Source organism: Xyrauchen texanus, chromosome 27 (genome assembly GCF_025860055.1).
Source record: "Xyrauchen texanus isolate HMW12.3.18 chromosome 27, RBS_HiC_50CHRs, whole genome shotgun sequence".
Classification (NCBI taxonomy): Eukaryota; Metazoa; Chordata; class Actinopteri; order Cypriniformes; family Catostomidae; genus Xyrauchen; species Xyrauchen texanus.
The window spans coordinates 28,761,485-28,779,415 of NC_068302.1; the positions used below are offsets into that span (position 1 = coordinate 28,761,485).

General features: G+C 36.8%; 2 protein-coding genes across 6 annotated transcripts in view; one reads left to right on the forward strand and one right to left on the reverse strand.

Moving 5' to 3' along the window:
- rfx2 (regulatory factor X, 2 (influences HLA class II expression)) overlaps nucleotides 1-13,492 on the forward strand; it is a 56,396-nt gene extending 42,904 nt beyond the window's left edge. For all 4 annotated transcript variants that reach the window (XM_052094507.1, XM_052094505.1, XM_052094508.1 and 1 more), the window contains 11 exons: nucleotides 383-502; nucleotides 1,483-1,601; nucleotides 1,699-1,817; nucleotides 4,521-4,633; nucleotides 4,798-4,955; nucleotides 5,082-5,179; nucleotides 5,344-5,493; nucleotides 5,688-5,896; nucleotides 8,370-8,523; nucleotides 8,669-8,711; nucleotides 10,932-13,492. In XM_052094507.1, the coding sequence (XP_051950467.1) occupies nucleotides 383-502; nucleotides 1,483-1,601; nucleotides 1,699-1,817; nucleotides 4,521-4,633; nucleotides 4,798-4,955; nucleotides 5,082-5,179; nucleotides 5,344-5,493; nucleotides 5,688-5,896; nucleotides 8,370-8,523; nucleotides 8,669-8,711; nucleotides 10,932-11,059 (1,411 nt within the window). In that variant the 3' untranslated portion in view covers nucleotides 11,060-13,492. The remainder of the gene's footprint in view (nucleotides 1-382; nucleotides 503-1,482; nucleotides 1,602-1,698; nucleotides 1,818-4,520; nucleotides 4,634-4,797; nucleotides 4,956-5,081; nucleotides 5,180-5,343; nucleotides 5,494-5,687; nucleotides 5,897-8,369; nucleotides 8,524-8,668; nucleotides 8,712-10,931) is intronic.
- An 867-nt stretch (nucleotides 13,493-14,359) lies between these two features.
- Nucleotides 14,360-17,931, reverse strand: part of LOC127621445 (F-BAR domain only protein 1-like) — a 55,884-nt gene continuing 52,312 nt past the window's right edge. For both annotated transcript variants that reach the window (XM_052095035.1, XM_052095036.1), the window contains 2 exons: nucleotides 16,482-16,649; nucleotides 14,360-15,818 (listed from right to left, as the gene is read on the reverse strand). In XM_052095035.1, the coding sequence (XP_051950995.1) occupies nucleotides 15,790-15,818; nucleotides 16,482-16,649 (197 nt within the window). In that variant the 3' untranslated portion in view covers nucleotides 14,360-15,789. The remainder of the gene's footprint in view (nucleotides 15,819-16,481; nucleotides 16,650-17,931) is intronic.

Sequence of the window (17,931 nt, forward strand, 5' to 3'; positions counted from 1 at the left end):
CCACAAGGGAATGAAGTAAGGGTGCATTCATCAAAAAAAAGATTGAGAACCACTGACCTAAAGGCATGACTGCAACAACTTCCACACTACTACAGCCAGAACTACAACCAATCTGTAAACACAACCATACTATAAGCTAAACCACTCTCACAAGCAATGCACATTTGAACAATCACCATTTGTCAGCAACACAGAAGAGAACATTCAGTTGATCTGCTGCAGACACTGGTGAAATACTTAAAGAATTATCATGAGATAATAGTCTGAAATAAATAAAAATCAGTCTTAAACTGTTATGTATTGTTGCTAAGATTGGGGTTGCTGGGCTAAAATTGCTGTGATAAAAATGTGATGGCTCATTATGTGTGTGTTTGTGTCTCAGGGGGAACTCAAAATACCATTATTATGGCATTCGTCTGAAGCCTGACTCGCCCCTCAACCGCTTCCAGGAGGACACTCAGTACATGGCAATGCGACAACAACCTGTCCATCAGAAACAAAGGTGATTCTCTCCCTCTCTCTCATTCAGTTCAGTTTCAAAGTACTTAATTGGCATGATGCTTTCGTTTTGTATGCAAAACTATCAATACATATCAAGAAAACTGTCGGTGTGAAACCCTCTTCTTTTTTTTTCTTTTTTTTCTCACTTGCATGCAAACGTCATCTCATATCCCAGACACCTTTTCGCAGTTGGGTCTGAGTATCTGTGTGTTTGTGTGTGCATATCTCATATAATTGCTCCGATCCAGCCAGAGCTTTAGAGGTTTTGGTTCATTAAATCAGTGCCTAATTGATTCCCACAATGGCTGAATAGATTGAGACTCACACCTCTATTATCTTTCCATTTCGACACAAATCCCTGCATACTCATCTCTCTTTCTACCCTCTTTCTTTCTACTAGGGTTGTGCAGTATATTGGTACAAAAAAGGTACAGCTGTACCAAAAATGAATGTGTTGTTTATGCAATTAAATAATATTTTATTGTTACTATAATAACATCCTTTGCATTACAGACGCAGTCTCAGATTGCATGCACACTTTCATAAACAGACTTGCTGAATTACAATATGGTATATTGTATGTTATATTCATGCTCTGGAAAATATGGAGAATTTATTTAGAAATGCAATTTGAAAATCTGCAGAGACTCCTGCCTTGTTAGGATCAAGTATATTAATAGTTAGTTCTTAATTCTACGACCCTGCTTGGTTGAAAGATACAGATCTCATGTACAGATTTCATGTATATTTGAATTATTAGTTCAGGTAAATGTTCTTGTGACATGATATTCAAATCTATCATGCATATTCGTCAGTCTACCTACTGTCTATCGATTTAGCATTGATACAGAGCTACCACCAACGCCAGATATTGTGCTGAAGCCAACATTTTGGGATTGATCATACTCTCATCCCCCTGTAATCATTTAGGGGTTTTTGTCTTAGTTCTCATGTGTGTTCCCTGTTGTTTTCTGTGTCCAGGTTCAAGCCCTTCCACAAGGTGGACGGGATGGGGGACCACCTGTCCAGCCCCCAGCATTCCTCTAGCACCCCTGAGCAAAGCGTGGCGGCCCAGAGCCAGCATCACCAACAGTACATTGGTAAACCATTGAAATCTCTCACACTCTTGTTAAAAAGCATTTGAATACATGCAGAAGTTACCAGCTTCAAACCTTGTATTTATGTGTGTTTTGGCAGATGTGTCCCACGCCCTGCCCCCCTTTCCTTCTCCTGATCTCGGCTCGTGTCCTCTGCCTGAGCCAATCAGCATGAATGATGTGAAAAAATTGCAGAGCAACTACAGGATCCACTGTGAGGTACTGCATACTGTGTTGGGAAAACAAAGTCTTACTAAATGTATCAATGCAAAGGATTTTTTTCAAGGTTGATGATCTTCTCTGTGCTACAGTGTCTGTATTATCTTGCTGTTGATGGGTTCTTTCTTTGTATTTCTCCTTCCTGACATTATTTCTACAGACAGGATCTCTGGTTTGAGGTGTTTTTGAGTTTTACTTTCTCTATGCAGCTGGTCTTTTACAGACTAAGTGTAGCACTGCTCTCGTTGTGAAGTTTGGAGATGGACTCAACCAATCTTCATTTCAGAGCTCTCAGTTTTAATGTAATTTCCAACATGGTTGAGCTCTATGCTTCTACCTCTCTTTGTCTGTATCTCTCTCCATGTTTCTCTTTCTGTTCCTCCCTGTCACTGCACACCTTTTGTTCCCATGCTTTTTTAATCTCTTAGACTAGAATTTTAAAGTCTTGCCAATTAACCTTTCATTCGTCAGGGGCTTGAGTCTGTGCCAGTTCTTTGCCTGCTCCATGCTCCTGATCTCGCCTCGCCCCCCTTCCACACCATCTCCTAGCTCTTTTCATAGCCACTGGATGGACACAAATAATATTTGTTGTTATTGATAGTAACGCATGTGAAGTGTTTTTATCTTGTTGATGGGTTGTTGCTAGGATGATCTGGGTGTTTGCTAGGGTGTTTGAAGGTAGTTGCTAGGGTGTTTAAAGGTAGTTTTCTATGTGGTTGTTAAAATACCTCACCCGAAGAATGGGGAAAAGAAATGGTGATACTCGCCCTAGGAACTCCAAATTATGGAAGCACTGAACTGCATGGTGCAAATTCACAAAGTGAAAATCACTTTTAGGTGTCTTAGTGCATCCTTTTTCTCAGGCAAAAAGAAAAATAAATTAAGTTACATATTATAATAACTTCTGCTGCAAGTTATTCATATGTTGATGAGTGTAAACCCTGTGGAAACGTGCATTATTTGTTATGGAAGCCCTTAACCACACATTGAAAAAAAATTAATAAAAAAACTAATAAAAAAAAAAAAAAAAAAGATTTGTTTTTACTGAAAATAGTTTCTCTCTCCCTGGAATTTGCTCTTTAAAAAAATTCAAATAGAAAAAAAAAAAAATTTGAGAATTGTTTTTTCAGAGAAACCTTTTTTTTTTTTTTTTATTTTGCCAGAGGTAAAAGGGCAAAGTAAGGCATTAAGACAATAAAAAATATCACCTAGTGAATTTTTCATTTTAACCTAGTGAAAGCCACATGGTTCAAGGCTTCCATAACAAATCATATCTTTTGTTTTTGCCCAAGGAAAAAAGGCAAAGGCAGGTATTTTATTTCACCGTGTAGTTCAGCGCTTCTGTTACAATTGGTGCGTGTTTCCATATTGTTTACTCTCATCAACATACAGATGTCTTTCTGCAGAATGTATTATAACATTTATCTTAACTTATTTTACCAAGAGTGTTCTGCCTGAGATTAAGTGGATGTGAGTTTATATAACAGATTTTTCAGAGTTTGCTAGTGCAGACACTTTAAAATCATCAACTTGTCTTCTAGAAGCAGGGCAGTGGAGTTTCTTCCCCTTTTGTTGAAGGTAAGAAGACTTGTTTGTCTGGGAAAAAGAATTCTCTTTTTTGTTTTGGAGTGCTGTGTTTGAACTGTTGCCGGGGCAACGGTAAACAAGGTTGTCATGGTGACCTGGCTTTGGAAGCCAAAACATAGCATGTGACCGGTAAGAGGAGGAGGGGGGTGTGCGTGTAAATGGATACAAGAGTGTGAATCACTCGGAGACAGTGTACTCGAACACACACACCAAACTCACCACACTCTCACTTCTGCTCTCTAATTAGCTACACACCTACTTTTGTTAGTTTTCACTCTATTACTTGGTTTTAGTTTTTTTTTTTTGCAGTGATTTCTAGTTTTAGTTTTTCAGTTTATTGACTTTTTTATTTTAGTATTTTTAGAATGGACAAGTTATTTTGTTAAGTGATGGCATTTAAATGTTTAACAATCTTACATTTCTAAGGGGTGTTGAGTGTTATAACCATCTGGTGGCATTTGCATGTTTCAAATGTAACAATATATTATGTATCACAAGCTTAAATTAATTTGTGGGCAATTTTATTTTAGTTCATTTTGAGTCAAGAAAGTGTATTTTTGTTTATTTTCCGAATTTCCAAATATGTTAGTTTTTACTTTATTTCAGGTAATGAAAATATTTTATGAGTTAAAGTACTTTGACTAGGACATAAATCAGAATTTAATGGAAGAAGAGCAACTTGCGCATCGATTTTTTTTTTTGGTATGTGCTTTGTGTTGTATAACGATTAAACTCTTTATATAAGAAGATGGATTGCTTTCGAGATGGGCACTTCTGAATGAGTATTGACTGTTTTTATAAAAGGAGTTTGGACAGTTGTGTGTCATGAGTGGGCTGAACTTAAGAGCTGATTTAAGTATCATTGCCAACAGAAAAGGAAAAAAAAGACATCACAAATGTTACACTAATTCACTGGGTGGGGGTTCCTAATCCACATGAGAAAAACAACAGCTCAATGTTTCTCTTACCAAATAGTTTATTTTGCAAGATGCTATGCTGTAGTTAAACTCTCTTTTTGCATTTTAAGTGTCTGGATTTCCCTGTTTGAATGCTTTTAATACATAGAACCACGTTGAAGCTTTGATTTTTATTTAAATTCTGTTTTCTCTCCTTCAGGCAACTTTGGATGTAGTAATGAACCTACAGTTCCATCTCATAGAGAAGCTATGGCAGACCTTTTGGTATTCAACAGCGCCATCTAGTGACGGAGCCACAACAATTAATAACAGGTGGCATATCTAAAGATATATTAGATATATCCAACTATATAAACTTGTACTTTGTTTTAACAAACATGTTGGACATCTCCTTTTGAGCTTGACCAAATTTGTCTGTGGATTTCTGCCTGAATTAATGTGATTGGGTGTTTTGTTTGTTTTTGTTAAACGTGCAGTGATGAAGATGTGGAGGAGATCAGAGGTTTCCCAAGAGAGAAGCTGATTGCTCTGTGTAAATATGAACCAATCCTACTGTGGATGAGGAGCTGTGATCACATTCTGTATCAGGCACTGGTAGAAATACTAATCCCTGATGTACTGCGACCTGTTCCCAGTTAGTATTTCTACTTCTACAGATAAATACATATTCTTACATTTCTTGACTTGTTCTAGGATCAGTGTTGCTGTTATTATGTGAGTAGATTGAAAGTCGTGACTGATGTGAAATGTGATCCTGCAGGCACCCTCACTCAAGCTATCCGAAACTTCGCTAAGAGTCTGGAGGGGTGGCTGACCTCAGCCATGAGCGACTTCCCACACGAGATTGTCCGCACTAAGGTATTGTGTGTTTGTAACCTAACCATAATTTGGGGACAAAGTAGCTGAAAAAGGTCTTCCGAAGTCAGCTAAATCTTATACGGCTACTAAAAATAAAATAAAACAAAACGCACTGGATGGAAATTATAATTTATGCTAAAGGTGTTTTGTTGTTGCATATGCAGGCTGCAGTAGTGAGTGCGTTTGCGCAGACCCTGCGCAGGTATACCTCTCTGAATCACCTGGCTCAGGCTGCACGTGCCGTCCTGCAGAACACCTCTCAGATCAACCAGATGCTCAGTGACCTCAACAGAGTGGACTTCGCTAACGTTCAGGTCTTTTTCTCTCTTTTCACACCTCAGCTGGAACCCTGTCTCTCTCTATCTCTTGCGCTCTCTCTCTATCTGTCTCTCTCTCTCTCTCTCTCTCTCTCTCTCTCTCTTGACTGACTTTGACTGGCATACTGTATATTGTATAATGTATGTGTGTGCACTCTTGGTCACACATTCTGTGTGTGTTTGCATCAAAGGAGCAGGCATCCTGGGTGTGTCAGTGTGATGAAAGTGTGGTCCAACGCTTGGAGCAGGATTTTAAAGTGACCCTGCAGCAGCAGAGCTCTCTGGATCAGTGGGCCACCTGGCTGGATATTGTTGTCAACCAGGTGCTGAAACCGTACGAGGGCAGTCCCAGCTTCCCCCGTGCTGCTCGACAGTTCCTCCTCAAGTGGTCATTCTACAGGTACACAGCTGTCTATGGACTGATAGCATACATGGACTTTTACTTGACTTTTTTTGTGTTTGGAAGTATTTTGTATATTTATACATTGTGGTATCTATTATGTTTGCTTACAGATATAATATTGTGTATATTTTTGTATTTTGTTTTTAACTGTAAAACTTCTAAAGGCACTATATAAAAATAAAGTTTATTATTATTATAAATAGGTTATGAAATTTTGAGATTTAAGAAGATATAAAAATGCGTAATTTTATAGGGCTTTACACACAGGACGTGTTTATGAATATATCACTTTTTGTTTTTGTTTGGGTTTTGTTGTTTTTTTGTTTTGTTTTTATTTTAGTTTTGTGGCTTGGTTTTGTTTTTTGTTTTGATTTGTATTGGGATTTGTGGTTTGTTTTTGGTTTGTTTCTGTTTCTTGTTGGTGGTTTTGTGTTTTAGTTTGTTTTGTCACTAATTCAATAACAAAATTATATAGGATCAGGAAATAACTGGAGTCAGAATCAAACTTGGATTGCCTAATTTTTTAGGTCCTTTTGTCAAGTACATTTTTTATTTTTTTATTTTTGATGTCAGTTTTAGAACAAATTGACCAATCAGAAAATGCTGGGGGCATGACGAGCATCTTCAGCTTGTTGAGTGTTTATATTAGCAATTGTAACAGTTTGTTACTATGAATTCCTGATTAGACTGGATAACTACTGACAACTCTGGATGTAATGTTTTAAAACCCTGCACTCTTCCTTCTGTTCCATTCCATCACACTCCCAACTAGCTGTTTTTGAACATAAGAATGCTTCTTGTTTGTATGCCCCGCCAAATAGCTTTAATCCTGCATCTACAAACATACATGATGATGTGATGCAAATACACTCAGCAAAAAAGAAACGTCCCTTTTTCAGGGCACTTTATTTAAAAGATAATTTTGTAAAAATCCAAAGACCTTTATTGTAAAGGGTATAAACAATGTTTTCCATGCTTGTCCAATGAACCATAAACAATTAATGAACATGCATCTGGTCAGGTTACAGACGGTAGGCAATTAAGTTCACAGTTATAAAACTTAGGACACTGAAGAGACCTTTCAACTGACTCTGAAAAACACCAAAAGAAAAATGGCTGAGGACTGCAGATGTGACCAGGGCAATAAATTATAATGTCTGTACTGTGAGACGCCTAAGACTGCACTACAGGGAGACAGGAAGTACAGCCGATCGTCTCGCAGTGGCAGACCACGTGTAACAACACCTGCACAGGATCAGTACATCCGAAAATCACACCTGCGGGACAGGTACAGGATGGCAACACAACTGCCCGAGTTACACCAGGAATGAAAAATCCCTCTGTCAGTGCTCAGACTGTCCGCAATAGGCTGAGAGAGGCTGGACTGAGGGCTTGTAGGCCTGTTGTAAGTCAGGTCCTTACCAGACATCCCCAGCAACAATGTCGCCTATGGGGACAAATCCTGCACCAGACAGGACTGGCAAAAAGTACTCCTTACTGATGAGTCATGGTTTTGTCTCTTCAGGGGTGACGTTCGGATTTGCGTTTATCATCGAAGGAATGAGCATTACACTGAGGTAATGGTGGAGGGAAATGGTGGAGGGTCCGTCATGGTCTGGGGTGGTGTGTCACAACATCATCGGACTGAGCTTCTCATTGCAGGCAATCTCAACACTGTGCGTTACAGGGAAGACATCCTCCTCCCTCATGTGGTACCCTTCTTGCAGGCTAATCCTGACATGACCCTCCAGCATCACAATGCCACCAGCCATACTGCTTGTTCTGTGTGTGATTTCCTGCAAGACAGGAATGTCAGTGTTCTACCATGGCCAGCGAAGAGCCTGGATCTCAATCTCATTGAGCACATCTGGGACCTGTTGGATCGGAGGGTGAGGGCTAGGGCCAATCCCCACAGAAATGTCTGGGAACTTGCAAGTGCCTTGGTGGAAGACTGGGATAACATCTCACAAAAAGAATGGGCAAATCTGGTGCAGTCCATGAGGAGGAGGAGATGCACTGCAGTATTTAATGCAGCTGGTGGCCACACCAGATACTGACTGTTACTTAAACAGAAATGGAATAATGTGTTCTTTAGGGGTTGTCACATGTCTGTGAAACTTGTTCAGTTTATGTCTTTATTTGTATGAACATAAACCGATTCGACAACTATTTGCGCATGTTAAGTTTGCTGAAAATAAAAGCAGCTGAAAGTGAGAGGATGTTTCTTTGTTTTGCTGAGTTTACTAGCCTCTCAAGACTTTGAATTTTCAGCTGAAACCACTTAAATATTGTTAAGCCTCATAAAACTTAAAGACTGTGTAATAACAACTGATCTTTTGAAGAGTGAATACTTTAACAAGAGCAGCAACAATTTTGTCTGTGCTCGTAATTTGCGGCATCTCTAAAGTGTGGTGTGTTTTTTGGTTTTGTTGTGGTAGTTTGTAATAAAACTCTGTTGCCCTGGTTACAGCTCCATGGTGATCAGAGATCTAACTCTGCGCTCCGCTGCAAGCTTTGGCTCCTTCCACCTCATCCGTCTGCTCTATGATGAATACATGTTCTATTTGGTAGAGCACCGTGTCGCCCAGGCAACTGGAGAGACGCCCATCGCTGTCATGGGGGAGGTGAGGCGATCTGGCTGCTTGATTAGTTTAATATTTCAGGCCTCAATGTATTAATCTTACAGCTCAGTGACGTATTTTGCCTGTGAACAGGTTGCCTTGTCTGCCAATATCAACAGAAACTTTTTTTCTTTGTTTAAAATTTCAGTTTAGTGACCTCACTTCAATGATGCCATCACTCATGGAGAAAGGTAACCGATTTTAAATGAATAGTTATATTAATAGTCATCATTTATTCACCCTCATGTTGAAACTTCATGTTGAATGTTTTTTTTTTTTCTGTGGAACATAAGTTGCATTTTTTTAATTAATCGTTTTATGTTGCAGTTGCCACACAATGTGCCTCATTCATTACACCTTAGTAAATATATGTGTAAATTCAGAGTAATTTGTGCATAAATGGACCCTCCCAAAAACGTTCTGCCTGATTCACAAGCGCCTTGTACTCCCCAGATGTAAAATGTGTGTATGTATATGTGAAATGCATGTGCACGTTCATTCACAATTATAATCCACACTCATGAAAACGGCCTATAAGGCAGGCACCAGACTCACTAGTAAATGCTGTGGACATCAGTGCTAAACAGTAATGAAATAGAGTATAGAAGTGCATTCATATCGTAAAATTGATTTAGCATGCACAAAAACGTCTCAATGAAATTGAGGATTTACTGTCATTGCATGTTTTTGATGTCATATGATGCTCTTTTGTGAATCCAACAGTTCAAGAATTCAATAAAAATGGTTTGACATGAGTGAAAAAACAATTCCGTTCACGCCGGGAGGAGGAAGCCCTCCACCATTTAACCTTCTCTGGTTCAGTTCACAATGCATCGCCAGCATAATTTGTAAAACATCTTGGGGGAAATGATGATGTAACTGTGATATACATGCAACTGGAAGAATGCCCGAAGAAGATCTTTGACCGAAAATCTGTAAGATATTACAGATTTGTAAACTATACAACCCCCCTCATTGTATTGTGTACGCACCTGCCTGGGATTTGTTCATTTCTGGGTTTACAGCATTGACATTAACTATACGTTATCAACGGAATGGGATTTACTGATGCCTATACTAAATTATGAAACCTAACACGGAGAGCTCATATAAAATTAAAATAAAAACTGGTCCTATCAGTCACGTAATTTGGAGAAACGCAAACTGCATTTTTCCATGAAATTTTCACCAAGCAATTTGTTATTTTGTTTTTCAATACTTGTTTAATTTCACTTCTATCAAAATGTAGTCTTGGCAGTTTGCCGGAAAGAACACAAAATGTTCTGGTGTCTTTTGCATGATTTACACATGGTCGGAAGCAGTTTTAATTGTTTTCGTGCTAACATTTTGAAAATACTAATATTTCATGAATCTGAGAATTTACGTTAAAACTGTTATATAAACTATTTACACAAAAATGAGTTCTGCTCATGTTTCATGAGTGAGGCCCAATGACAGTTCAAAGTGACCACATTTGTCAAGCTCCAAAAAAAACAATTAAAAAAAATTCTGCACACCATACAGGGTTCCAACAGTCTTGGAAAACCTACAAATATCAGGGAATTTTAAATTGTGATTTTCTAGGCCTGGAAAAGTCATGGAAATGGAAGCAATCTTAAAAGTAATGGAACATGAACATTAAATATTGTTCTATATTATTATTATTATTATTATTATTATTATTATTATTATTAATAATCTGATTTTCCACTGTTAAAAAATCTCAGCTTGATTTTTCTCCTGTGCAACGTAATTCAAAACAGTACACAAATATGTTCCAGATGATTCATTTACAAATTGGTCTGAACAAAATATCAAAATAAAAAAAATCCTTGTGCTTTAATCCAAGTCTTCCAAAGCCATATGAACGCTTGGTGTAAGAAACCTATCAAAATGTGAATCTTTATTCACTGATAGTCTTCAAATCAACTTGCAAAGCTTTTTTCATTCTGGACGTGACCGTGGGCTACAAGCTTGAATAATGGGAGTGGTGGTGGCAGAGTGGGCTAAATCGCAGAAGGTTGCCGGTCCGATCCTCACATCAACCACCATTATGTCCTTGAGCAAGGCATTTCACTCTAGGTTGCTCTGGGGAATTGTCCCTGTAATAAGTGCACTGTAAGTCACTTTGGATAAAAGCTTCTGCCAAAATGCATAAATGTAATTCATTTCGATGTATTCCTCACACAAAAACATCATATGGCTTCAGAACACTTGGAAAACAGCGCACACATTTTATAGATTACAATTATAATGGGTAATGTCCTTTTGACCCTGTGGTCCACGAAAAAAGGTTACTGCATCTCAGAACTTGAGGGTAAGTAAATAATGTCCAAATTTTAATTTTTGGTTGAACTGTCCCTTTAACATCCACCCAAAATGTGTACATTATCTCTTTCTTTCTCTCTCAGATGCTTCGTTCTCAGATGATCTTGCCAGTGATGGAGATATGTTAAGGAGCATGAGTGACAGGGACTTGAGTGAGCCGGCCGTGAAGAGAGAGAGAATTGAGATTAATCACTCCCTGCAGGAGATCTAAGAGCAGGGATCACAGTGTCAGCCTCGCCCCAGACCACAGCTGCCCCAGCCGGTCCACACCACTCCTCCTCTGCTCCTGTGTGTGTGGATGTGTGTACATCTGTTCCAAGTCGGTTGTGTATATTAGCTGTGGATGAATGGCTGCTGATGGCAAAGCCAAGGCTTATTGTGAGGTTTTTACTTTATCTTGAGGGCACATAGGTGTGTTTCAGGTCAGTTTGTCTTTCTGCTCTCTCCCCTTTTCACTGCAAAAACAAATTTTCATACTCTTTGAATTCATAATATGAATTCATACTTTCATATTATTTGTGTCTTGTTTTCCTGTAAAATTACCTAAATATCCTTTAAAAGCAATATACATTTACTTAAAATATTAAGACTTGTTTTTAGAGCATATATCTTACATTTAATTTAATATTTTTTATTTTGTGTTATAAATGTTTATTTTTCTTGTTTTAAACATTTAAACCTTATTAAAATTAGATTTTTCTTAAAACAAGAATGAGCTAAGAAAAAACTTAACTCAAGACACATGTTCTGAAATAAGTCGTAAACAACGGTGCCTCAAGTAAAGGGAAGTTGTTTTTAAGCTGTTTAGATCATTTTACTGGAAATCAAGACAAAGATAATGATTGAGGAAATGAAGTTTTACAGTTTAGGTTTTCTGCAACCGTGAAACAAGAACGTGCTGTGCTAAAGGTGGATTTTGTGTGTGCTTTTATTTTGATGTGCCATAGTCTCTCAGTGCCTTAGATGAGAAAAGAAACACTAGAGCAGAATTGTCTCTCTCTTTCTGTCTTTCTCTGTCGTTCCTCGGCCGTGCCTCTAAACGCAGAATGAATGTATCGTCTCAAAACCTCAGATGTCTAAAGCACCTTTTAAAGATAGTCACGTTTTTAGTAGTGCCATTTAAAGACCTTCTGCCTCGCCGTTTTCTGCAGTCCCTCAGGCATAAATGCAACTCGCTGACCCAAAGCTGCCCGTACAACTGCACCGCAGCGGTGACCAAAACCTGCTGTACATGCAAAACCTCTCCAAATGGAGGGTAAACTCTCAATTCTTGCAGTTTTGTAGATAAACCCCTGGCCATATGAGATGAGTAGTCGATACCTCAATAGTTAATAATCTTCTTTGTCTAACTTGACTATTGTTTATAAAAAGTTATTATAAAAGAGATTATTTAAATTGGTTCCTTCTGATTGGTTGCCCTACAACCATCACATTCTCATTCGAAAGTTCCAGGATGTTCATATGCCAACTGTGTTGAGGTTATTAGCTCTGAGAAACCCAAGTACAACCGTTCCCAAATATGGTTTGTGAAACAAATAGACTAGTTTTGTAGTTTGTAGTCAAAGAGTTCTTAGTAGTTTACAGTGCTTAAAAAGAGCCTAGATAATTTGTGAATATATTGAGTGTGTGTGTGTGTGTGTGTGTGTGTGTGTGTGTGTGTGTGTGTGTGTGTGTGTGAATATGCACGTGCACAAGGCCTCCTGAAGTAACTGTGAGTGCGCGCCAACTAGGTTATGTGAATAGTTTTTGTGTAATTTTATTAAAACAAACAAATGTACTGAGATTTTTACATAGCCTGTATACTTTTTTTTTTTTTTTTATATAAAGATAAAAAAAAAAAAACTTTCTTTGGATAACAGATTAAGTAGATATTGCGTATACGTAATGGCAAAAAGGGATAAATTGAATGTTTTAAAGAGTGACATGTTCTAATTCTATAAAAAGTCATGCCTAAGTAAACTATTCTTCAAGATTTAGAAAATCCAAGAGAGACATGTCCAGTTACCGAATATGCATATACTTACAGATACGCCTCATCAACTGGTGCTGTACATCTTATGTAAGATCTATTGATTAATTTTAACACTTTTGATGGAAAGCTATTTATGTGCCCAACAGATTGACGTGAAGCTGGAAAAATGTTCAGGAGATAATGTCATGAAATTTTTATTGTTTTGATTTACGCTGAACCTGGTTGGGATTTTTACTGGTGCCTAGTGGCTGCCCATTATGGGCCCTACATGCCCCTCTCTGCTATTTACAAAGATAGATCATTTCTAATAGCTGTTTTGTGTTTGTTTCCGAGAAGTGATTGGCTGATGTTCTCTCACTGTGGTCGGTTGTGTCCCCGAACGCCTGGCACGGTTCTTTGCCTTGTGTGTGTGTGTGTGTGTGTGTGTGTGTGTGTGCTTGGGAAAGGGAACTTTGTCATTTGTATTGTTGTTTTTTGTAATGCTGTTTAAAAGTTTCTGGCTAAGGATTATTTTTATTGAGGTAAATGCAATTCCTCTCACTACTATATTGTTTCCTTATTTTTGCGTCTTTAAAAAATTGCTCTCTATTTAGCCTGAGAACAGACTATGGTCTGTAACAACTGCTTAATTCGACTGTATTTTGTACTGGTAAAATTGTAATAAATTTGTGTAAACCACTTGTCTCACTCTTTGCTGTATAAGTGCACATTACAGGACTTGTTGCCCTTTTGTTGAAGACCACAACGAAAGCCCCAAAACTGCGCTGCTTCCACACAGTGCTGGGTAGATTATTTCTGAATTGCAATCGGGTACTGATTACAAATTACATAAATATTTCAGTCAGGAATATAATCTTATTACATATTCAAAGTAATCTAATCTGATTACTTTTGGATTACTTCCTACCTAACTCTTTTATTTGATGCCACATTTGAGTAGGATTATCTTGTTCAATTTTAACATAAAAATTCAAAGAGGAAGGAAAATATATTTGATAATTTATAGCTATCAAAAAGAGCCTCACAAAAACAGCTCAGTGTAATTTGTAATGCACCTTTAAACCATGTCAATTTTAAGTGCATGAAACTAATTGTTACATTATGGACATTAGTGAACAGAAAATAAATGATCATAATATCAATAGCTTGCTTAAAAAACAAATATGCGAGACTGTGAGTGCTGCGCTTGTATGTTTGGACCAGGTTTGGACTATGATTGATACGCCTGATGTAGAGAGCGACTTGAACAGTAGGTGGAGATATTTGACAGCCGCTACTAGTGGTGGGTCATATTGTGTTGTGTTATTACAAGCAAGCCCAAAAAAAAAACTATAACTCTATAATGACTGCTCATATTTGCAAGTGAATTTATAAGGTCTGTGTGCAATTTCACAACCCTCCCCCTCTCTTCTAAAAACACTTGTATTGTAGGTAGGCTGATTTAGAGTGAAAATTAGAAAAATTATGGTGATCAATAAATTAACAATACATTGCCTAATAAACATCAATGTAACCCATATGAAATTAACTGTAGTCAGATTACAAGTGTTTTAAAATGTAATTTAATCCAAATACAAGTACTATATTGTCAATCTGGTTACATAATCCTGATTACATGTAATCCATTATTACTCAGCACTGTTTACGCACTAGAGTTTACAGTGCGTTGGAGAAGACTGCAAAGGCATTGATTTTAACACGGCCAGTGCATTAAAAGGATTTGCAGTAGTGACAAACAGATATCTATTCATTTCTTACTAGTTAAAATGATCATTTTTGATATCAATAATTACATTGTTATGATTACAGATATACATTCCTTATATCAACAATAGAATTGCAATTCAATTTGTTAATAGAATTCAGATATCAATAAATTGGAGAATAAAGTTCTCTAAAAGGCTTTCCTAATAGTTACGCTCACATTACAGATATCTAAACATGAACATTGACACCAGTGAAAACCAAATTAGATAACAAAACAAGTACTTGTACTTGTTGCAGTTATGTTGCTTTTAGGAATGGACATTTGCACTAATAACAATTAATTATTTTTCTATTGATATCAGCAATGCACTTAATAAAAATGCTTATTTATGTCAAATGGGAATTTCAACTAAGAAATTAATCACAGATATGTTTTTGCATCTTAAACTAGATCTTTGAAATTCTACTAGTGAAATGCAATTACATATATCAAGAATTAATTTTTTTACTAGTTGAAATTCAATATTTGGAATCAAGAATTTGAGTAATGTCATTATTTTTTAACAAAAACATTTATGCTTTTACTAGTGCAAATGAAATCACTGATATTAAAAAAATAGCACTTTCACTAGTAGTAATTCCATTCTTGACATCGAGTTGGCATTTTAAATAGTGAAAATCCTTCACATGATTAAGTCAGTCTGGATTATCATCATTGCTTATGGGAGAAAGAAAGAACTGTATACACATAAGTCACACAAATAGACTCAAACAAGCTTCACATATTAAATTATTCTTGAATACTCAACATGAACATTTTGTGTCAATATAATTTCAGAATTTTCATATCCATTATTTATACATGTTTATACTTAATCATTCACACATTTTCACAAAAGATGAAAAAAACAAATGTACATCCAGTTTTTCAAACTTGTAGCTGTTAAAGGTACGGTTTGCACACAGAACAAACAATTCTATAGAGATAAAAGAGAAGAGGTTCTTGAGAGTTTATCAGCAGTTCAGCATTCATAGACCAGGAAAAGTCAGATCTCAGGCTGGTTGTTGTCCGTTTCCAATGCATATTTTTCCTAGAGCAATGCATCATGGTATTAGCTATTTCCCATTTATGTCACACTGTGTACCATGTGAACTCTCTTCTTCTGGCCTGCAGCACGTAGTCGGCTCCACCAGCCCAGGGAGGTAAAAAAAAGTGCAAATGTTGTGCCTCTGTGGTGCCAGACCAAGCACCATCACCTCTCTCACAAACAACAACCGGCCATATACTTTCCTTTATAAAGAGAAGGATTAACAATATTTCAACATATAATAAAAGAATAATTGCATCCTGTTATCATTATACCTGTATTGATTTGCTACTTCAGGAAGAGAAAACACTGTAAAGTATTTTTTTCCAGTAAAATATCTAAACATTATTAAAAACAGAAATTGACCATACCTTGTGACAGTTTTGCTTCTTAAGACTTGTTTACTGTCTTGACAATATTTGGATAAATAATAGTTTAAAGTTTAACATGTAAAGTTATATTTCAAGGTCTTGACATGACATGCTTGATTCAGGGAAATCTGTACAATTGGGCCAATTTTATTGAAACCTAATAAGAACATTTTGATCACCTTCATATTGATCAACTGATTGCATGATTCATGATACATGATATATATATATATATAAAATGGCTCTAAATGAGTTCTGACTACTTTTATTCTAGTTGATATTGTCTTTTTTTTGTCTTGTGTCATTGGAAGATTTGTTTTGTTTTAAGCACAAGCTTCAATTTTTTGCAGTGCATTCAAAAATAAACAACCCATTACTCTTCATATACTTCACATTACTAATTATAATCCTCATATCCTGCTGAATCAACAATGATGGACAGCAAAGAGCTGCTTATGAGGGCCAAGTAAAGTAGGTCTGGCAAGCAGATCTCACCTGTGGCAAACCTCTTCTTCACCAGTGACATGCGGTACCGGCTTCCCACCAGCTCCACGTCCATGCCTGTGAGAGAAGCTCCCAAACCCACAAACTGCACGGCCAGACTCGGGGGAGGACCGCGGGGCACCTCCAGGCACTGCCAACTGGCGCACAACGTGCCAGACCCTGAGTCCCATAAACACACACAAATGGAGAGTCATCATCTGCTCTTGGTTTATATCACATATGCCTTTTTAAATTTAAAAGACACTTTTGAAAAGAAAAGATTATCTTTAGTATGTCCTAAAAGTGTTAATAAATAAATCTTCAATTGCTTCCAAAATGATTTATATTCAAAACCTTGCCATCAAGTAAGTCTCTGATCTGTTTACATGTATTCAGAAGTTTGCTTCTTGGCCTCTTGCTCTCAGCAGCGCCTCTTCCACCCACTCATCAAAATCTTGTATTAGCAATTTAAAATCAGCATAGTCGTGCAGATGATAAACTATATATAAATATGACTAGCATTAGGAAAATTGTGTTTCCAGAACATCAATATTCTTTAGACATACTTTTATTCTTTGATTAAATAGAAAGATCTGTGATTGTGAGAGATTAGACAGCAATGTTGGAGAAGCATCTATAGTAAGCTTCTAAAAAAAAAATAGCAAACTATACTAAGAGGAAAATACCTTTTAAAATAAAAAAACAATGTTAAGAGATGAGAGAATAGAGATTAGAGATGTGTTTGTTTTTCTTGCTCAAAAATTAGAGCATTTGAATGAAGAAACAAACTAAATGAATGTGACAGCACTAAACCTGAACAGATACATTTACACATAATACTAGCGCTGGGTAAAATGTCAATTTTCTGATGCATTGCGATCTTCGTTTGAACAATCTCGATACTAATTCTAAAATCCTAAGATCAAATTTGATTAGTCACTGGCTAGTAAAGTTCAGATTTGAGTAGTAAGATGTTTTTAGCACAGAGGTCCTTTCACTGCATGTTTAGATTAAAAGTTTGGTTTAACACGTTCTGCGTGTCCAAAGACGAGATCCACGGATCCATATGTCATTGAATAATGTCTCTTTTAATACTCTTTCTGTTTTTTTAGTCAGTTGTTGATTAAAAACAACAACAAAAAGAAACATGCGCTAAATAAATGATGCATGACTTCTCTCGTTTTATGCGCTTACTGGCTGATGCCTCTAGTCTTAAAGAGACAGTACCGATACGACACGTGTTCTACATATCTATGTAAATGGTTGTTAAGGAAACAAATTATGCAAGTAAAAAATACAAATTTAACAAAAATATACATGCAACATAAAATGCAATTTCAAGACATTAATTAATGGAAAAGACTAAATTTGAAAAATTTTCAAAAGCTAAAATGCGACCAATTTGATGAAAATTAATGATAACCTTCTGAGACCACAGCGTGACTGTGGTGTGCATTTTCCA